Source organism: Biomphalaria glabrata, chromosome 11 (assembly GCF_947242115.1).
Source record: "Biomphalaria glabrata chromosome 11, xgBioGlab47.1, whole genome shotgun sequence".
Classification (NCBI taxonomy): Eukaryota; Metazoa; Mollusca; class Gastropoda; family Planorbidae; genus Biomphalaria; species Biomphalaria glabrata.
The window spans coordinates 16,657,337-16,680,039 of NC_074721.1; the positions used below are offsets into that span (position 1 = coordinate 16,657,337).

The 22,703-nt window shown below is 37.2% G+C and overlaps 1 protein-coding gene across 2 annotated transcripts in view; it reads right to left on the bottom strand.

Moving 5' to 3' along the window:
* Positions 1–22,703, bottom strand: part of LOC106051822 (uncharacterized) — a 115,130-nt gene that overhangs the window by 69,653 nt on the left and 22,774 nt on the right. For both annotated transcript variants that reach the window (XM_056004216.1, XM_056004217.1), the window contains 6 exons: positions 19,962–20,132; positions 14,712–14,948; positions 12,076–12,255; positions 8,180–8,347; positions 3,157–3,387; positions 1,163–1,354 (listed from right to left, as the gene is read on the bottom strand). In XM_056004216.1, the coding sequence (XP_055860191.1) occupies positions 1,163–1,354; positions 3,157–3,387; positions 8,180–8,347; positions 12,076–12,255; positions 14,712–14,948; positions 19,962–20,132 (1,179 nt within the window). The remainder of the gene's footprint in view (positions 1–1,162; positions 1,355–3,156; positions 3,388–8,179; positions 8,348–12,075; positions 12,256–14,711; positions 14,949–19,961; positions 20,133–22,703) is intronic.

The window sequence follows — 22,703 nt, forward strand, 5'->3', positions numbered from 1 at the left end:
TAATGATTTATCATGTTCATTGGTTCAACCTACATTTGTCCAGAGGAACAAGTTCAAATGGAGTTTTCTATGCAGTCTATTACATTGAGTCTATTACATTGAGTCTATTACATTGAGTCTATTTTTGAGTCTATTACATTCAGTGGCCCACTCCCCCCCCCCCCCTCGTAACTGTCCAATTCAATCATCAGTAAATACACACCGAGGGCGGTATCTGATAAAGCATTTCCACAATACCGCCTAGTGGCGCCTAGTCACCTTGGTTTTTGAGACTATGGAAACAATTTTGCGTAACATTAAGACTTAATTTTATTTTTTAACTTTGGCATCATATTCAAAATATGACTTTGATTTTAAAAATGTAGAACTTTTAAAGGAATGTCTAAGCATAAGTTAACAAACGAGGTGAGATTGGAATCCAACCCCATTTTTTAGGTCGCCTTTTAAAATCCAATTCTAAAATGTTTCTCTTATAAAATGACTTCGTGACTGACTTTATATTTGCGTTAAAACTGTATTGAGTTCATAAATGTAACAAAGATAGTACATTTATCACCACGGAGATTAACCGCTCCCAAACCTTTTGAAGGGTGTCAAGTTCTCGATTGTCCCGGGTACAAACCCTGACCTCTACCTTCCCAGTCGTCCTGTCGGAGGTTCGGGATAAGATGGCATAATCTTTAACTCTGAAGAAATGTCTATAACATGTCAAACATTTTACAAGCATTTATTATCACATTGGTTTCGCTTCGTTAAAGGACTTTTCAAGTCTATTTATAGTTCTATACCATGAACGAGGCTGCATATACAGGATGGCCTATTTAGATGAATCAATGGCTTTGAAACAATTATTTTATAAACACGCTGGTTATACTGTGTATGTTTATATAAGTTAAGGTTTATTGGGGTTAGAGTTTTAAAAAAATATCCCTCCCCTCCTCTAAAATTCTGAATCCGCCCCAAATGGTAATATCCTTTATGAGACCAACCCATCCCAGAAAGCGTAATGTTAGCTTGTGATCTTTCCACCTGGAATATGGACCATCTAGTCATTCTAGTGCCAGGTCAGACAATCTTTCTTTCTTGAAATAAAAAGTAGTTTATGTATACTCCCGTATATTGATCAATGCGCCACCATTTACAAAAAGTCCTTTTAACCTACTTTCACATTTTGGTTGAGAGTCATATGTCCAGACATTGTCCACACAGGTCATTGTGGCGCTGCCCTGGAGCTGGTAGCCATTCATACAATTGATATCACAGTAATGTGTGTTGTTGTCTAAAAACCCGCATTCAAAGGTCATGGACTTCTCTTCGCTGGTATCCACGTAGAACGGATAATCGCACATGTCAGCTGACCAATGAAAACGTAACCAAATACATTTTAGATTTATGGCTTAGACATTTTATTATGATATGCTAATATGCAGCAATGTTGTCATTGCCGGAAGTGGTAATGGATATAGGCACTCCGCTACGTATGGAAGGCTTGCAATGGTATGCGTCTCATATAGTCTCTGACAATCAGTCCCACTCCTGGTCATCACGTGTGGCTCGGATATTGGGTCATCACTGGCAGGAGATGAGGAAAGGCAAACAACTGGCTTAGTTGGCTACCCACCTACGAGAAGAACTATGCTGTCTTGAGGCTTTACCCACACTTAGGAAAGGCTTCAGGTGTCAACCCTGAGAAAAAATCAGGAGCCGTTGAAACAGTGCTACTCACTGGAGCAACCTGTGGTTCCCTGGTCCCAAAACTGTATCGGGTACCTGCCGTTCCTTTGTACATATCATCTGCGTCTAAAGGAAAAAAAAAGAGGAAGGAACTGCTGTGACATCGTTCAGACCCTATCTAAGGCCCAGGTTTTCATCACTCTATCATGAGATTAACCATCGTCGCTCCACGGATTGGAATGTATTTGATCAGTATGGGACATTCACGAGTCAAGAAAACATAAAGAAGATAGAACAGAGGCAAAAAGAGTCTTGGGTTTATCAAAAAAATGAATATTCACATTTGATTAAATTAAAATCACTAGTAAAATCAGTCAACTTAGAAATTCTTCAAGACAAAAGACTAAAAAATAAAGTAGCAATAATACATAAAACACCGAACTATAATTGACAAACGCAAAAACACATACTAATAAAATAATCAGAAAGACAAGAAAAACGAAATGTACCCCACATTCTAGGACAAATTCTTATAAGTTCTCTTTTATCCCAAGTGCCATTTAAGGATGAAACGGCTTGCTTGAACCAGCCAGGAAAGCTAATGACTTTGTAGAGTTTAAGTCTTTAATTAACTTGTACGACTAGACTGACACAAAGATAAGCGTACGACGTAATTATCTTCTTCTTTTAGGAACTTCTGTACTTTATAAGAAAAGTTAACATTTCTATTGCAACACATTTTCATTATACCATCGCACAGACTTGCACTATTTGTGTGGACACTTAACACACAAATAGCATATGGAAACATGGAAAAGCATCCAGAAAAGGGGAGAAAATTTTTTTTAATTTTAATTTTCGTCATTTATCCTTTTATAGCCTTCTAAAAAAAATAATCTTAAATTTTCCTTTTACTTTAAAAAGTATCATAAATAAAATCTGTCAATATAGTCTCCCAATAGGTTTACGAAAAATCTGGAGTTTAATTAAGCCCGCAGATGTCATTATGGAGAAGCGAGCTAAAAATGTATTGTCATAATATAACCAAGTCTACACATACATCATCATTTCATCGCATAATGTGCTCCTTCCAATAAGAGTAGAGTTTTCAGGTAATTTAAATTGAAATAATGTTGAATTCTTCAACCAAAGTAGGCCCGAACACTGGCCTGCGACGTGGCAACCTGTAGTCAGAGAAGACCAATAGTACGTCAGACCTGTGACGTGGCAACGAGCTATTGGTCTCCATTGACCAAATGTTGCCACGTCACAGGCAACATTTGACAATTGGTCTCGCTTGAAGCAAGTCTGAAGACAAGTGGCTTTCTTGCATGAACGACTAGTATTGTAGATCTAGCTGAAAGGCTTATTGAGCCTCTAATAAATGAAAGAGAGTTTGGGCAGACGAGAAGCTCCTGTCTAGAAAAGATTAAAGCTTATAGTGTAGACTCCACATTCTAAATTCACGTATTTATCACTTACGTGGTTTTATGATTTGAAATTTACAAAACGCTTTATTTCCGTAGTCTCGCTTATCACTGGCCTCCAAGGTGACATTAGTTAGGATACCCGTGTAGAGCTTGTAGTTTAAAGCTTTAATGTAAACCTTGCCGGCACTGTCCCAGGCGGCAAAGTTTGGGAAGTTGAGCAGATGCAGGCTGTTGTACTGAACGACGCTTCTGGGGCACACTAGAAACCTTGGGCTTTGGGTGTCTTGAAAAGATAGTCCAAAAGTTTAGTCCAAAAATGATGTGAGGTTGAAAATATTGGTTATGGTTTTGTGTGGAATGAAGTGATAGCTATAATAGCTGTGGTATGAACTAATTGTATTGTTAGGTACTTAGCACAGCGACGCATCATAGTTGAAGGACCTTGAACGCGACATTTAGTGACATCACAGATAGTGATGTTTGGCTTGTTGATGTTAATATTACTTTGTTAGTATTAGGACTTCAACCTAACAAGCAGGGGTGTAGCTAGGAATTAGCCATCATATGGGGGCCCGCGGGGCTTTACCTCTTTGGAGGTCCCTGCATTTTGCAGAAATAAGAGAGTGATCTTTCCTTTACTTATTCTTCTTGTCCAAACTCTTGAGCGACGAAGAGAATTTTATTTATTGATGTATCGAAGGGAAAGTAATTATAAGGTGCATTTTTTAAACTCGATTTGGAAGATACTGCTATCATTTTGATAAGTTTTTTGTGGGGATTTCAGGTTTTGAGCTTGTGAGCTATGTATAAATTGTGTGTGTGTGTTTTTGTGCCTTGTGGCAAACTTACAGTTGTTTCTTTTTGTCTACACCGTTTTGTCATAGTCCTAGTGTCACAATGTAACTTTTCACTTTTCGGTCTAGACCAGACCAATTGTTATAGAAGGCCTCAACACTAGCCTGTCATGTGGAAACCAGTGGGAAGTGAAAACCAATAGCTCGTTGCCACGTTGTACACACCTGTGCTGTGGCAACGAGCTATTGGTCTCCACACGTTGTACACACCTGTGCTGTGGCAGCGAGCTATTGGTCTCCACACGTTGTACACACCTGTGCTGTGGCAGCGAGCTATTGGTCTCCACACGTTGTACACACCTGTGCTGTGGCAGCGAGCTATTGGTCTCCACACGTTGTACACACCTGTGCTGTGGCAGCGAGCTATTGGTCTCCACACGTTGTACACACCTGTGCTGTGGCAGCGAGCTATTGGTCTCCACACGTTGTACACACCTGTGCTGTGGCAGCGAGCTATTGGTCTCCACACGTTGTACACACCTGTGCTGTGGCAGCGAGCTATTGGTCTCCACACGTTGTACACACCTGTGCTGTGGCAGCGAGCTATTGGTCTCCACACGTTGTACACACCTGTGCTGTGGCAGCGAGCTATTGGTCTCCACACGTTGTACACACCTGTGCTGTGGCAGCGAGCTATTGGTCTCCACACGTTGTACACAACTGTGCTGTGGCAGCGAGCTATTGGTCTCCACACGTTGTACACACCTGTGCTGTGGCAGCGAGCTATTGGTCTCCACACGTTGTACACACCTGTGCTGTGGCAGCGAGCTATTGGTCTCCACACGTTGTACACACCTGTGCTGTGGCAGCGAGCTATTGGTCTCCACACGTTGTACACACCTGTGCTGTGGCAGCGAGCTATTGGTCTCCACACGTTGTACACACCTGTGCTGTGGCAGCGAGCTATTGGTCTCCACACGTTGTACACACCTGTGCTGTGGCAGCGAGCTATTGGTCTCCACACGTTGTACACACGTGTGCTGTGGCAGCGAGCTATTGGTCTCCACACGTTGTACACACCTGTGCTGTGGCAGCGAGCTATTGGTCTCCACACGTTGTACACACCTGTGCTGTGGCAGCGAGCTATTGGTCTCCACACGTTGTACACACCTGTGCTGTGGCAGCGAGCTATTGGTCTCCACACGTTGTACACACCTGTGCTGTGGCAGCGAGCTATTGGTCTCCACACGTTGTACACACCTGTGCTGTGGCAGCGAGCTATTGGTCTCCACACGTTGTACACACCTGTGCTGTGGCAGCGAGCTATTGGTCTCCACACGTTGTACACACCTGTGCTGTGGCAGCGAGCTATTGGTCTCCACACGTTGTACACACCTGTGCTGTGGCAGCGAGCTATTGGTCTCCACACGTTGTACACACCTGTGCTGTGGCAGCGAGCTATTGGTCTCCACACGTTGTACACACCTGTGCTGTGGCAGCGAGCTATTGGTCTCCACACGTTGTACACACCTGTGCTGTGGCAGCGAGCTATTGGTCTCCACACGTTGTACACACCTGTGCTGTGGCAGCGAGCTATTGGTCTCCACACGTTGTACACACCTGTGCTGTGGCAGCGAGCTATTGGTCTCCACACGTTGTACACACCTGTGCTGTGGCAGCGAGCTATTGGTCTCCACACGTTGTACACACCTGTGCTGTGGCAGCGAGCTATTGGTCTCCACACGTTGTACACACCTGTGCTGTGGCAGCGAGCTATTGGTCTCCACACGTTGTACACACCTGTGCTGTGGCAGCGAGCTATTGGTCTCCACACGTTGTACACACCTGTGCTGTGGCAGCGAGCTATTGGTCTCCACACGTTGTACACACCTGTGCTGTGGCAGCGAGCTATTGGTCTCCACACGTTGTACACACCTGTGCTGTGGCAGCGAGCTATTGGTCTCCACACGTTGTACACACCTGTGCTGTGGCAGCGAGCTATTGGTCTCCACACGTTGTACACACCTGTGCTGTGGCAGCGAGCTATTGGTCTCCACACGTTGTACACACCTGTGCTGTGGCAGCGAGCTATTGGTCTCCACACGTTGTACACACCTGTGCTGTGGCAGCGAGCTATTGGTCTCCACACGTTGTACACACCTGTGCTGTGGCAGCGAGCTATTGGTCTCCACACGTTGTACACACCTGTGCTGTGGCAGCGAGCTATTGGTCTCCACACGTTGTACACACCTGTGCTGTGGCAGCGAGCTATTGGTCTCCACACGTTGTACACACCTGTGCTGTGGCAGCGAGCTATTGGTCTCCACACGTTGTACACACCTGTGCTGTGGCAGCGAGCTATTGGTCTCCACACGTTGTACACACCTGTGCTGTGGCAGCGAGCTATTGGTCTCCACACGTTGTACACACCTGTGCTGTGGCAGCGAGCTATTGGTCTCCACACGTTGTACACACCTGTGCTGTGGCAGCGAGCTATTGGTCTCCACACGTTGTACACACCTGTGCTGTGGCAGCGAGCTATTGGTCTCCACACGTTGTACACACCTGTGCTGTGGCAGCGAGCTATTTGTCTCCACACGTTGTATGTCAGTGTTCAGGCCTTCTAGGACGATCGGTCTCGGTCTAGATCCATTTGTTCTATGATTTAATAGATCAAACCTCTTTCCATATAACATTTGTTCTATGATTTAATAGATCAAACCTCTTTCGATATAACATTTGTTCTATGATTTAATAGATCAAACCTCTTTCGATATAACATTTGTTCTAGGATTTAATAGATCAAACCTCTTTCCATATAACATTTGTTCTATGATTTAATAGATCAAACCTCTTTCCATATAACATTTGTTCTATGATTTAATAGATCAAACCTCTTTCGATATAACATTTGTTCTAGGATTTAATAGATCAAACCTCTTTCGATATAACATTTGTTCTAGGATTTAATAGATCAAACCTCTTTCCATACAACATTTGTTCTATGATTTAATAGATCAAACCTCTTTCGATATAACATTTGTTCTATGATTTAATAGATCAAACCTCTTTCGATATAACATTTGTTCTATGATTTAATAGATCAAACCTCTTTCGATATAACATTTGTTCTATGATTTAATAGATCAAACCTCTTTCGATATAACATTTGTTCTATGATTTAATAGATCAAACCTCTCTCGATATAACATTTGTTCTATGATTTAATAGATCAAACCTCTTTCCATATAACATTTGTTCTATGATTTAATAGATCAAACCTCTTTCCATATAACCTTTTTTCTATGATTTAATAGATCAAACCTCTTTCGATATAACATTTGTTCTATGATTTAATAGATCAAACCTCTTTCGATATAACATTTGTTCTATGATTTAATAGATCAAACCTCTTTCCATATAACATTTGTTCTATGATTTAATAGATCAAACCTCTTTCCATATAACATTTGTTCTATGATTTAATAGATCAAACCTCTTTCCATATAACATTTGTTCTATGATTTAATAGATCAAACCTCTTTCCATATAACATTTGTTCTATGATTTAATAGATCAAACCTCTTTCGATATAACATTTGTTCTATGATTTAATAGATCAAACCTCTTTCCATATAACATTTGTTCTATGATTTAATAGATCAAACCTCTTTCCATATAACATTTGTTCTATGATTTAATAGATCAAACCTCTTTCGATATAACATTTGTTCTATGATTTAATAGATCAAACCTCTTTCCATATAACATTTGTTCTATGATTTAATAGATCAAACCTCTTTCGATATAACATTTGTTCTATGATTTAATAGATCAAACCTCTTTCCATATAACATTTGTTCTATGATTTAATAGATCAAACCTCTTTCGATATAACATTTGTTCTATGATTTAATAGATCAATCCTCTTTCCATATAACATTTGTTCTATGATTTAATAGATCAAACCTCTTTCCATATAACATTTGTTCTATGATTTAATAGATCAAACCTCTTTCGATATAACATTTGTTCTATGATTAAATAGATCAAACCTCTTTCGATATAACATTTGTTCTATGATTTAATAGATCAAACCTCTTTCGATACAACATTATGTTCTTTGTTGTTTTAAAAAAAAATCGTCTTTCAAAAATAGAAACTGCAACTGCTAAAACGTTACCTCCATTATTTGGATTCAACTGTTTCACTAATCATCAAACATAATCAGTCATCCTATAAGTCAAGGAAAACAGCGTAGTGTAATTGATAACATTTTACCTATACAGGCGCCTACAACTGACCATCTCTGGTTGGACTGACATGTGATGGTTGAAAACTTTACAATGTCTGACCCCTGTGGACATACCATAGCGCATACTGACCCATAGCTGTGTCCATCAGCACAATGGACGCTTAAATTTTGTGGTGGTGAGCCGCAGGATCTATCTGAAATATTAAAAAATAGAAACGTGATTCTTTCTCTTTTGGAATTTGCACAATTTTGATTATAAAAAGTCTACACTTTCTCTTTTGGAATTAGCATAATTTTAGCTCTAAGAAAGTCTACACTTTCTTTTGCGTTCTTTATTTTCAAAACTATAATCTCTGTAAACTATAATCACTTGTAATATATAGTAGATGTTTTTACACAGCTTTATCAACTCACTGTGTGTGTCTCGAAAAAGGGAAATAAATGCTACTTTATGAGCGATGTGGCTGTATATGTGGAGTTATTCCCTTTATCGCATTTTTGTTGACATTTTGTCTCCCACTTCCCATTATCGAATCAAGTTGAAATTTCGCATAATTATTCATAGTCGCTGACAATACATGAATCAATGTGGTTATTACTTAATTTTGTTTTCTATAGAAAAATGGAGATTATTCCTGAAGTATTGAGAAATATGGCAGCGATTTCGAAGTTTTTCCCCTTAGATAAGCTTTGTTTTTTTTAAAAGATTTAAAAAATAATTTTTAAATGTTTATTTCCTTTAGTTGATTGAAGAGCCGCGGCTTGACAAATAGCTCAACAATAAGAACTGAACTCTTTGACATACTGTTATGGAGTTTGTGTGTCTGTTTGTATAGGCCAGTGATTGCCAATCTCGTAATCCAAAAGAGCCAAATTTGAAATATACAGAATTCAAGTTCATTCAAAGGGGCAAATATTTTTTCAACTTAAGCTTTGATTTAGTTTAAACAAAGTAATGAAAATAATTAGAATAATTTGTACAATCTCAGGCTAAACTCTTTCTTTCCTAACTGACGATACCAGCGTTGATTCCATCAGAATGTGGTAAATAATTACGGAGAGAAAGAGTTAACTTTGCTAATATGTCTGATTTTAACTATCAGTACACTTTCAGTACATTTAATATATCTTGGTACTGTACTTTTATAACGATAATATTTATTTAAAAATATAACAATTTAAATAATATATAGGTAATCTCACATTAGAACTACAAATACTCGACTAATGTAAACAATGGCCTTGCATTTCCTCGGCAAGTAACGGTAAGTCAGGTCTGTTTGTTTTTAATTTTAGGCACGATCAAATGGAATCTGCTGCTGCCAATGATATAAATCAAATGTTAAGTCCAACATGAAATACAATGGTTGGATCCACAGATGCATGGTCGAGAGGCTAAGTACACTTGGCTTAGCTACCTATGAAGTGGGCTCGAGGTTCGACACCCGACTAAGCCTAAAGACAGCAAGAAAAAAACCTTCTCCCAGATACCTCCTCCCTCACTGGTCCACAAATGAGATTGGACCACAGCGCTCTGAGCATACTGTAAGCATGAAAGTAGCGCTATACATGGGCGGTAGCCAGGAAATGAAATCCCTCCGCAAGGGGGGTCGGAACTTAGTGACTCATTTTTTTTGCTTTGATTTTATTTATTTTACGTGGCATTTTAATACTAAACTATTACTTGCCCCAGCGCAGCCAAAGGGGTTTTGAGTTTAAAACCCCCTACCAGGGGTTTTGCAGTTATATCCATCACATCCATACAACAAAACAAACAAAAATGCAAACGACAATCCCCAAATTCCAAGAGCACAGTTCAGGAAGATTTTGATTTTAAAACCCCCTCCGAAATTTAAGATAAAACCCTCTCTTCAATATTAAAAAGCAAATTACACACTCAAAATTCTATGAGTGTAGCCAAATGGGGTTTTGAGTTAAAACCCCCCTCCAGTGTGGTTTGAAGCTTAAAAAAAACCTCTTCAATATAAAAAAAAAGCAAATTACACACTTGAAATTCTATGAGCGTAGCCAAGCCAAGTCCGGTTTTGAGTTGAAACCATCGCCTCCAGATGGCTTTTTTTTAAAGTTTAAAACCCTCCAAGATTGTTTTGAGTTTAAAATCCCCCAACAAATGATTTTGACGATAAAAATTCCCTTTTCGATATAAAATCTAAAACAAACTACAGATACCTAATTCAAAGAGCAGTAGCCAAGAGAGGTTAAACATTTCTACCAGTTGCTGGGATCCATTAATAAAGTGCAAAGAATAGCCATCTGCCGAAATTGAAAATTACTAAATGTGGCTCAACAAAGATGGCTAAGATGGATTTTAGGAGTCAGTTATAGAGATCGTGTCTCAATCACGGCAATCCTATGCCGAACTGGGAGTCGACCACTTAGTAAGGTTGTGACAGAGCGTCGCATGAGGTCTGCGTGACGTGTTCTCCGACAAAATGAATTACGCATAATAAGAGTTGCGATGACATGGAGGCCATTACGAGGAAAGCACAAACAGGGTACAACTTGGCGCCACACTTTCATGGAGGTTCTCAGAGCATGTCTGCATTTTGTTGGCTTTCAACACCGGAAATAGTGCTTGGATAAGCTCCTTGCCCCGCCGCCCCCCCCCCCCCAAGCCCCCTTGTTGGCTAGGGCGGGGAGTCTACAATTTTTCCACTAACTCCAGGAAGAACCTATTCTAGGAAAGAATGTAGGGTCAGAATGTAATAAAGATTAATTGTGTGTGTACACACACATATATTTTTTTTTTGGCTGGGGGGGGGGGATAAAAAAAATCTCCTCTTCAAACCCCCCCCCCCCCCCCGCCCGAAAAAAAAATCCTGGCTACGCTTTGGCGCTATATAAAAGTTTTAATTTATTTGAACGTTAGAACGTTTCTCAAGCAACAAGACTTTTAGCTCAGTCGAGCGAAATGTTTTCAAACGTTTCCTTTCGATAACCAATGAACTTTCTAACGTAGCAGATGTTCGGCATAGTCACTTTCTACCTCATTTAGACATTCTTTAAACTGGTGAAGGCCAAGAGTTTGAGCTACAATGGGGGTTGATCATCTTTATTACTGATTCCATTGCTTTGCACTTGTCATACTTTTCGCTTTATCTGTTGAACTTGAAATCGTGGCAATTTTTTTCTAATAGAATTTGTTGCTTTTTTCGAAGCTTTCTAATATAGCATCTGCTACTCCACGCGTTTCTCCTTTAAGTAATAATAATTCCAAAAGTTCCTCGTACACCTCCATCGCCCACGTCATCGCCACCGTTGCCCAACAATTAATTGAAACAAAACATGCTACATGTGCTTGCGAGCTACTATCAGTGCTTTCTGAAATAGCTCCTCTTTCTTCTGTAGTTTTGCCTTTCAAACAAGTTTACTCTTCTCTTACAAAGCAAAATATTCAATGATAGTCCGTGTCAACACTAAATGTTTTTGTGCAAGAGCCGCAGCCAAAGAGCGACATGCGGCTCTGGAACCTCAGTTTGCGACCACTGATATCCTATATAAATGCGAATGCAAATTTTAGATATGCAAGTTGTTTTATTTTTTTTTATTATAGGTATATTCTGCACCAAACAATACAGACTGCAAGTTACATTTAAAAAAAGAAGCACAGATCATCAAAATTAGCCTTTGCATCTATTTTGAGCAAGATACAGATTATGTCGAAATCGACTTTTCAATTCCGTTTTTAGTTTTTGAAATCTGCACGTGACGGATAGACAGACCGACAGTACAAAGCCAATAATAACTTTTTCTTATGGAAACTAAAAGCAGAAGAAAAAATATTTGAATACGTTAGTTTCTAACCAGTGAAAATACGAAATTCCACTTTGGTACATGTATTAAAAAGGGCCACCTTGCATTGGTTCAGCCCTCCATGTCATTATGTCCCTACATGACTGACCGTTACAGTTTGGTAATTTGTCGGTCCATGTGCCGTCCATCTGACACTGCATATTGACCACATGGTCAGAGTTGTCATTGCTTCCGAAGATACATTTAACGCTACAATAGGACCAGATATAGTGGCTGTCGTTACATGAGACGCTGGCAAATCTTGGGTTCAATACCGGGCAGGTATGCACTGTAAACAAAAAATACGTGAAATTGATACCAGAGGTGCCGCTAGAGTGAGTGTCACGCGGTGAGATTAGCTAAAATGGGAAAACAACAAATCGCTCACCAACAAATTGTTCACATTTTTTTCTTTCACCCAACAAATGGTCGACGCGATAAATCGTTCACCCGACAAATCGTTCACCGACAACTGGGTCACAGACAATTAATTTATACCGACAAATCTTTCAATGCATAGTAACATATTGCTAATATTCTAGCCGGCTGTTTAATTAGTTGTCGGTGAATCAGTTGTCAGTGAATCAGTTGTCAGTAAATCAGTTGTCGGTGAACAAGTCAGTGAACGATTTGTCGAGTGAATGATTTGTCGTAAGACCCTCCAAAATCATGCCACTGCGAAATAAACTGTTCCAATGAATTATGTAGTTTATTTATTCTTTGGCTAAAACTATAACAAAGATCTAATAACCTAGATTCACTAAATGCATTTATTGGTACATGGGTGTAAAATGTACACCGATTTATTATTTTGAATTTCGTTGTTATAACTTTAATGTTACACACTAATGGGTGCCACCCGGTGCGATTTCACCCCTCGCTAACCCTGGCGATGCCACTTTGTGTTACAAATATAATATAATAATATAATAATCTTTATTCTCATCGGGGAAATATGTCTTGTGCTTTCAACATAATAAAAGGACAAATGAGAAACGCAGTACTTCCGTGGCTCCAAGTGCAATCTACATAAGTTTTGTTTCACATCCAACGCAACAATTGTCAGACGGTGGTCGATTTATTTTTCGCTGTCTACGTCTGTCCTCGGCAGCGGATTTGATTTTGGTCACAATTGTGTATCCCGCGGCCTTTGTGACCTCTAGCTGTCTCGTTCTGAAGTTTGCTCTCTTCTATTGTCAGTTAAAGCAAATAGGCGCATTAGCTGGTCTTTGTCCTGGAGCTCAACATGACTGATTTATAAACTAATTGATTCAATTACACTTAATATATAAGCTTTGTGTTGTTGTTTTTAACTATCCCTTTAGATTTTTATTGTTCTAGGTTTCATATTACTACGAATGTATATGTTCAAATAGCCATCCACCCCAGTGTCCCTAGAGTCCATGGAGGCCCTGGCCTGCTGTAGCTGATAAATACAATGTGGATATTAGATGGAGGGAGACGGTGAAAGGAACACCAAACAGTAATTGTTAACACTCATTTAGAACAAAAAAAAAGCTAATTCCCTATTTAAAAATGGACATAAGTAGCTAGAATCTAAAAATGGTTAGTTATCTGCCGTAAAATCAAATTAAATTTGTTTGTCATCAGAAACATTTGCGTTAAAGTTAGGTTGTTTGATATACAGATCCCGAATGTTCACCCCAAAAATACTACCATACTTATCTGAATTATCGTCATTTCTAAATCTAAGCTTATTTTTACATCATTCTAGATTATATTAGCTATTTTTAGCTTTTCACTATGCTGTCAAAGTCCTGGACAAGTAATCTGACAAAAAAAACTATTGGTGACATTGACACTTATTTACTTTCATATGTAGTGGAGTGGATATCTTGTCAGAAAATACCGGCCACTCCGATATCCACGTGACCCTTCACCCTAGATGGCACCTTGTGTCCGCGCAAGACAAGGCAGACCAACGTGGGCACTGTCCATTCGACCGGCATCTCTGGTCGCTGTAATGTCCGTATGTTACTGGACCTAAGTCGTCTCCACTCCCTTTTGTGCTTGGTTCTACACCATGTGTTCACGTATGGCTGCAGGTAATCACATTTTACTTATTCATATTGTAGATTGTAATTTTAATTAGTAGTTTATATAGAATATCACTACCGCGGTTTTTGTTCATGTTGGACTATTCTTATTTTTTAGAAGCCAGCATGTGGATGAATTCATTTATTGAAATGCGTACCTGTAGTATTCTATATAGAATGTGAACTGTCCATCTTGTAAATGTATTTTTACAACAAGTGTTTAGATACTGGCTTTTAAGAAACAGTATATTTGTGAGTGTATAGATTTGTTATATTTAATTATAGTTTTTGTAAGGAAAGGAAAGAGCGAAGCTCTTCAAACAATGTATGTTAGTGTTATGTAGAACTAGTTGATTTATTTTTAGAGAACTATGTTGTCATTTATTTTTATAATGTTGTTGGTGTTCCATATCTCTCTTGTGTTTGTAAAAGAGATGATTGGTTCACACCATAAGATTTTCTTTTTGTTTTTCGTTAGATCTAGTATTTAGGCCTATTAATTATGTTGAGTTTATGTTTATTTGTAATTATGTTTTATGTTTGCCTTTGGCAGGTCGTTAGTGTACAATAAAGTTTGGAATCGTCCTACGAGTTGCCTTCGTCATTTAGAATTTAGTTGTCTTCTGTGACAAACCCACCACACATATTTATATCGGTACCGGTAATAAAACAAAACATTATTACTTACCATCGACAGTCAAGTTGAAGGCGCATTTTGCTTCATTGCCAAATTTGTCTGTAGCGGTAAAAATGACAACGTATCTACCAAGGCCAAATGCTTGACCAGATAAGTAATTAGTGGTCACTTGTGTGCTCGAATCATCCACTATACTCTCTAGTTTGAACCGGACAGAAACTTTGGATGTCTTGTCTTGAATTTTTTGGTTCATCGAGTCGGGACATTTGATAGCTGGTCTGGTTACGTCTGGAAACAAGTAGATCTAGGTTATTGTGGAATGTCCAATAGGTTAATGTGGAATGTCCAATAGGTTAGTGTGGAATGTCCAATAGGTTAGTGTGGAATGTCCAATAGGTTAGTGTGGAATGTCCAATAGGTTAATGTGGAATGTCCAATAGGTTAGTGTGGAATGTCCAATAGGTTAGTGTGGAATGTCCAATAGGTTAGAGTGGAATGTCCAATAGGTTATTGTGGAATGTCCAATAGGTTATTGTGGAATGTCCAATAGGTTATTGTGGAATGTCCAATATCTTTGAAGATACGTATACAGTTATAATAAGCATTTAGAAAAAATTAAGCATTATAAATAAAATAATCCTAATTGCAGATACTCACACTTTCACCTGAACAATTTAAGTTTATTACATTTAGTGGGGATTGAAGGCTACTGGAATTCAGTTAACTAATTATTATATTGAGAAGAAGTAAGATCACAAATGATTACAATGAGAGGAAGTACGATCACAAATGATTACAATGAGAAGAAGTAAGATCACAAATGATTACAATGAGAGCAAGTAGGATCACAAATGATTACAATGAGAAGAAGTAAGATCACAAATGATTACAATGAGAGCAAGTAGGATCACAAATGATTACAATGAGAAGAAGTAAGATCACAAATGATTACAATGAGAGGAAGTAACATCACAAATGATTACAATGAGAAACAGTAACATCACAAATGATTACAATGAGAGGAAGTAAGATCACAAATGATTACAATGAGAGGAAGTAAGATCACAAATAATTACAATGAGAAGAAGTAAGATCACAAATAATTACATTGAGAGGGATTAAGATCACAAATTATTACAATGAGAGCAAGTAAGATCACAAATGATTACAATAAGAAGTAAGATCACAAATGATTACAATGAGAAGAAGTAAGATCACAAATGATTACAATGAGAAGAAGTAAGATCACAAATAATTACAATGAGAGGGATTAAGATCACAGATGATTACAATGAGAGCAAGTAAAATCACAAATGATTACAATGAGAAGAAGTAAGATCACAATCGCTGACAATGAGAAGAAGTAAGATCATAAATGATTACAATGAGAGCAAGTAAGATCACAAATGATTACAATGAGAGGAAGTAACATCACAAATGATTACAATGAGAGAAAGTAACATCACAAATGATTACAATGAGAGGAAGTAAGATCACAAATGATTACAATGAGAAGAAGTAAGATCACAAATGATTACAATGAGAAGAAGTAAGATCACAAATGATTACAATGAGAGCAAGTAAGATCACAAATGATTACAATGAGAAGAAGTAAGATCACAAATGATTACAATAAGAAGAAGTAAGATCACAATCGCTTACAATGAGAAGAAGTAAGAGATCACAAATGATTACAATGAGAAGAAGTAAGATCACAAATGATTACAATAAGAAGTAAGATCACAAATGATTACAATGAGAAGAAGTAAGATCACAAATAATTACAATGAGAGGGATTAAGATCACAAATGATTACAATGAGAGCAAGTAAGATTACAAATGATTACAATGAGAAGAAGTAAGATCACAATCGCTTACAATGAGAAGAAGTAAGATCACAAATGATTACAATGAGAGCAAGTAAGATCACAAATGATTACAATGAGAGGAAGTAACATCACAAATGATTACAATGAGAGAAAGTAACATCACAAATGATTACAATGAGAGGAAGTAAGATCACAAATGATTACAATGAGAAGAAGTAAGATCACAAATAATTACAATGAGAGGGATTAAGATCACAAATAATTACAATGAGAGGGATTAAGATCACAGATGATTACAATGAGAGCAAGTAAAATCACAAATGATTACAATGAGAAGAAGTAAGATCACAATCGCTGACAATGAGAAGAAGTAAGATCATAAATGATTACAATGAGAGCAAGTAAGATCACAAATGATTACAATGAGAGGAAGTAACATCACAAATGATTACAATGAGAGAAAGTAACATCACAAATGATTACAATGAGAGGAAGTAAGATCACAAATGATTACAATGAGAAGAAGTAAGATCACAAATGATTACAATGAGAAGAAGTAAGATCACAAATGATTACAATGAGAGCAAGTAAGATCACAAATGATTACAATGAGAAGAAGTAAGATCACAAATGATTACAATAAGAAGAAGTAAGATCACAATCGCTTACAATGAGAAGAAGTAAGAGATCACAAATGATTACAATGAGAAGAAGTAAGATCACAAATGATTACAATAAGAAGTAAGATCACAAATGATTACAATGAGAAGAAGTAAGATCACAAATAATTACAATGAGAGGGATTAAGATCACAAATGATTACAATGAGAGCAAGTAAGATTACAAATGATTACAATGAGAAGAAGTAAGATCACAATCGCTTACAATGAGAAGAAGTAAGATCACAAATGATTACAATGAGAGCAAGTAAGATCACAAATGATTACAATGAGAGGAAGTAACATCACAAATGATTACAATGAGAGAAAGTAACATCACAAATGATTACAATGAGAGGAAGTAAGATCACAAATGATTACAATGAGAAGAAGTAAGATCACAAATAATTACAATGAGAGGGATTAAGATCACACATGATTACAATGAGAGGAAGTAAGATCACAAATGATTAAAATAAGAAGTAAGATCACAAATGATTACAATGAGAAGAAGTAAGATCACCAATGATTACAATGAGAAGAAGTAAGATCACAAATTATTACAATGAGAGGGATTAAGCTCACAAATGATTACAATGAGAGCAAGTAAGATCACAAATGATTACAATGAGAGGAAGTAACATCACAAATGATTACAATGAGAAAAAGTAAGACCACAAATAATTACAATGAGAGGGATTAAGATCACAAATGATTACAATGAGAAGAAGTAAGATCACAAATGATTACAATGAGAAGAAGTAAGATCACAAATGATTACAATGAGAGGAAGTAAGATCACAAATGATTACAATGAGAAGAAGTAAGATCACAAATGATTACAATGAGAAGAAGTAAGATCACAAATGATTACAATGAGAGCAAGTAAGATCACAAATGATTACAATGAGAAGAAGTAAGATCACAATCGCTTACAATGAGAAGAAGTAAGATCACAAATGATTACAATGAGAGGAAGTAAGATCACAAATGATTACAATGAGAAGAAGTAAGATCACAAATGATTACAATGAGAAGAAGTAAGATCACAAATGATTACAATGAGACGAAGTAAGATCACAAATGATTACAATGAGAGGAAGTAAAAGATCACAAATGATAACAATGAGAGGAAGTAAGATCACAAATGATAACAATGAGAGGAAGTAAGATCACAAATAATTACAATGAGAGGGATTAAGATCACAAATGATTACAATGAGAGGAAGTAAGATCACAAATGAATACAATGAGAGGAAGTAAGATCACAAATGATTACAATGAGAGCAAGTAAGATCACTAAGCCTTTCGTGACTGAAAGGACGACGGCACAGAGAGAGAGAGAAAGAGAGAAATATAAAATTACTATTAAAAAAAAAAAAAAAAAAAGCTTGTACGGAGTGTAATTGTATTAATTAGTTTGGGTCAGTCCTGTATTAAATTTGTAATAGATTTAGACAATGAACAATAAATATGTGCGATCAAAAATATTTCTACAAGTTGTATTTGTTTAGCGCTATTTCATGCTTTTAGCTTTCTCAATACGCTTTCGATATACCAAACAAAATAATTAATTACCAATTGTTAATTAACTAATTGGTTGGTTAATATGTTTTATTGATTCTTGTGTTCTCCGGTAAGAGAAATAGTTGTCTCAGCTTGATCCGAAATTGCGTGTCTGAGAAATAACGTGTACACACTTTTTACCAGACAGACAGACAGACAGAGTGAGTTGATAGAAGCTTTGTACAAGTGTAAACGTCTTTAAAACATTTTGCCGCTCTACATTTATCTTGATGCAAGCTTCCCTCCTGCCAATTGGAGTTGCAGCTCTTGTTTCAAACACATTTTCAACCAGAGATGGCGATTCTGCTGTGGGGTTCGTCCACCTTGGGTAAAACTGGAATTCCCAAGAAATTAAAAAAAAAGAACGAGGCTACAGAATTCAGACCATGTAGAATTGAATATGAAAGGGCGGGAATCTTTAAAAAGTCCCCCACTGACTTGAGGTGTTAGTTGATTTCATAGAATGAGCGTGAAAATAACATCATAAAGTGTAAGTACAAATATATAACAGAGATAACTTGATATTCGCAGAAAAGAAATGCTACAAACTTTTGGCTCTTGTTCATTCGTATAAATAAATAATAAATTCATTTTAACAATTTCCTACCAAGAAAGTTATTCAATTAACAACCGTAAATAATTGGAGGTCCTAGGGGAAGTGAATCTAGTGGCCGCAAATGAAATAGAAAAATAAATAAATAAACAGCGAAAAAACTGAAATTACGCAATTTATTAAAAGCCTTGTGTAATGAGGACAAGTTTCGCTATTTCTTCCTAACCAATTGGAGGCTTAGTTTGCCTACGCCAGAACAGGCCCTGATACATAGGCGACCTTAGCAGTACGCGGGGCTTTGGTCGAGTCTCATGCGCATGCCCGAGAGCTGTCAACGTAGACGATATATTCGGTACGCTTACTAGCTCGTCCGCCTCTAATGCTGTAGGTCTTATTATTATTACAAAAACATAGAACCTTACGTAGCTACCTGCAATACGGTATTTCGAAACCAAACATTGTATGTCAAGAGCTTCCGTGGTGATTGGTATAATACAGATGCCGTGAAAAGCTTTCAAATGATTGAGTAGCAAGTCCTCATTTAGAACTGGTCTGGTTTCCAAAGCTGTCGTTGACAAGGGAATCTCCCCTTAAGGCGCGGAGACAGGGGCGGTTACTTCACTCTCCACCCACTTTGGCCGCCTCTGACAATATAGAAAGACATACAAGACATTAAATAACGTCCAACACTTACCGATACATTCTACAGTGCTCCACCTTCTGTCTAGTTTACATGTCATATGGTCTCCCACCAATTGATAGCCTGCGAGGCATTCCACGTGACAAATGGCACCAATTTCAAATGGTTCAGGACAGGCCTTAATAATGATATTCTCCAGAAGCGGAGGAGCAGAACAACGTAACGCTGTCATGGAGGTCCAGATGAAAAAATAAATACTCGTCATGCACAGGAAGTAGGGAAAATCGTTTTGAAAACAGACATGAACATTGTAACATCTTTTGAAAACAGACATGAACATTGTAACATAAAAAAAACTAAACAACATGACGAGGTATAATTTACTCTGAAATTTGCAATTCTCTGATCTGAGAACAGAACAAAAAAAAGCACAGCAAAATATAAGTTTAAAAATATAAATCTATATAATACTTAAAAAAAAAAAACAAAGCTTATATTACTGTAATCGCACAGATATATTTTTGTTAGTCTAGATCAGTGGTTCCCAAACTTTTTTGTCTCGTAGACCCCTTGCCATGTTTTCTGGTTTTCCGTGGACCCCCTGCTTAAGTTAGGCCTATATTGAATTTTTGAAAATTCATCAATTTCAAATTACACATTTTGTTTAAAATAATATTTAACCAGTGACACGAGGAGTGAAAAAGTAATTTAAAACTACATTTTAAGTTGAATCAATTTTTTTAAATAAATTGATTAACAAAATTCAAATTTCAACCCATTATTTAATAGTTAACACGTACAGCATACAATCACTAAACACATTGGAAACTTTTTGTTTTTAAAGGCTTGCAAGCTCACCATCCGTTGCCACAGAGATTATTTTTCAAATACGGATTTGTTGTTTTATGAAGTAGTTCTTCAAAACATTAAATATTATTGTGCCTTAAGTATCATAGTTAAAGTTTTCACAAAGAGCAGTTTTTTGTGGATTTCTTGAGCCATAATAATTTGAATAAAAAAAAATCATTACCAGACAAGGTTGATTCAGCCAGCTTTATAGAGAAATATGTTACAGAAATATTTCGTTTGCAAAGACTTACATAAGAAGAAAGAAATATTTGACTATATTCCAACAGAGATCAAGAATTTAGTGAACTCTTCTACAAATCCATCGCCATAAAAACCGATGGGTCAGAGTTTGCATGGATGGTTCTCAGAAAGCCACCACAAACGGAGGAGCTGGAATACTCATTTAACGGCCAAATGGAGAAAAAATAATATAAAAATTAAGTTCATTGTAACTAATGAGCTCTATGACAACCACAGAGAAGAAATAGGAGCACTGGATCTAATACCTACCATGCTAGCGAATCAGCAAAATTCACCAAACAATTAAATTTATTTCGTGACCAATATAAAAATAATCCTTCAAAGCTTGACAACTCAGATGCTTCCTAAATAAAACTACTCATGATGCATGGACTGACGATCGGTTGTCAACTTGCCTGCTTGCATCTCCCTTCGGGAGATTTGGGATAGGATGTAATTATCCACATAATCTGAAGGAGCATCCAAAAGATTTTGCACAAAACATATTGTGTGACCTTGTAAAGTGCAACAACAGCAAGAACACTGTTCTCCAATGTTGAAATAGAAAGAAATAGAAGGCTAACACACTTGCCAAATGTAAGAAAACAAATACACACTTGAACATCGCTCTCTATCAGGAAGAAATGAAGAAACTAATAGTGAATTGTAAAAACGAGAAATGGACAAGCTCTCATTCGATATACAAGAAAGATGAAACCTATTATAAACTATCCCAATTATAGGACCACGTATAATTGTTCACATCAAAACTGTACACCTCATAATGAGAAAACATATGTTCCGAAAGCTTAAAATTGGGACCATTGAAATTAGCCCTTTTGGAGTGTCACCAGAGAATGCCAACCATATCTTCAAAATTGCATTCTTCATCAAGAGTCCCAAAACAAGACACCGGCCACAAAACCCAAACATGAAATTCTTTTAATGATATTAGTTTGTGTAAGAGTTTTTACAATTTCTTCAATGGCTGGTGAAAATCAATATCATGGGAGGTTTTCAGTATTTTACTTTAATCATCATCTTCTCAATATCGGGTTAAAGAGAGATTTTGTGGGTGTATTCTGAACTTTATCTTTAAGTATTTGAAAGTTTTGCAAGCTTTTATCTTTTTATCGGGTGGGATCATCTCAAATTATGCTCCAGCTTGATTGGTTTCATAGCATCATAAAAAAATGGCACATTAACACTCGCTTGTTTGACAGGGAAGTAATGAAGTTCAATTTCAAATACTTAACACTGAACAGTCGACATTTCTTTTTGTTAAATTTATAACAAGACAAAACTACACTATTTAAATATAGTTATCAAATTAAATTAAACAATATTTCATTTACTCAGCAGGATAAAAATTTTAAGGATTTCCTAAGGTACAAATCATAAATGTGTGGATGAAAAAATTCCAATTGTCAAAATTAAAGTCACGACATGCTGAATTGAGATTCTTTATCGTAGACCCCCGTGCACATCTAATAGACCCCCAATTCCCATTTTAACTTTCGTAGACCCCTTGGAAGTCTTCGTAGACCCCTGGGGGTCTATATAGACCACTTTGGGAATCACTGGTCTAGATCTATTACAAATTTAATTACTCGACTAATCTAAACCCATTGATACAACTACGCTTAAAATAATCTTTGTTGTTGTTGTTTTTATAGTATTTTATTTTCGTTTCTCTTGTTATTAACT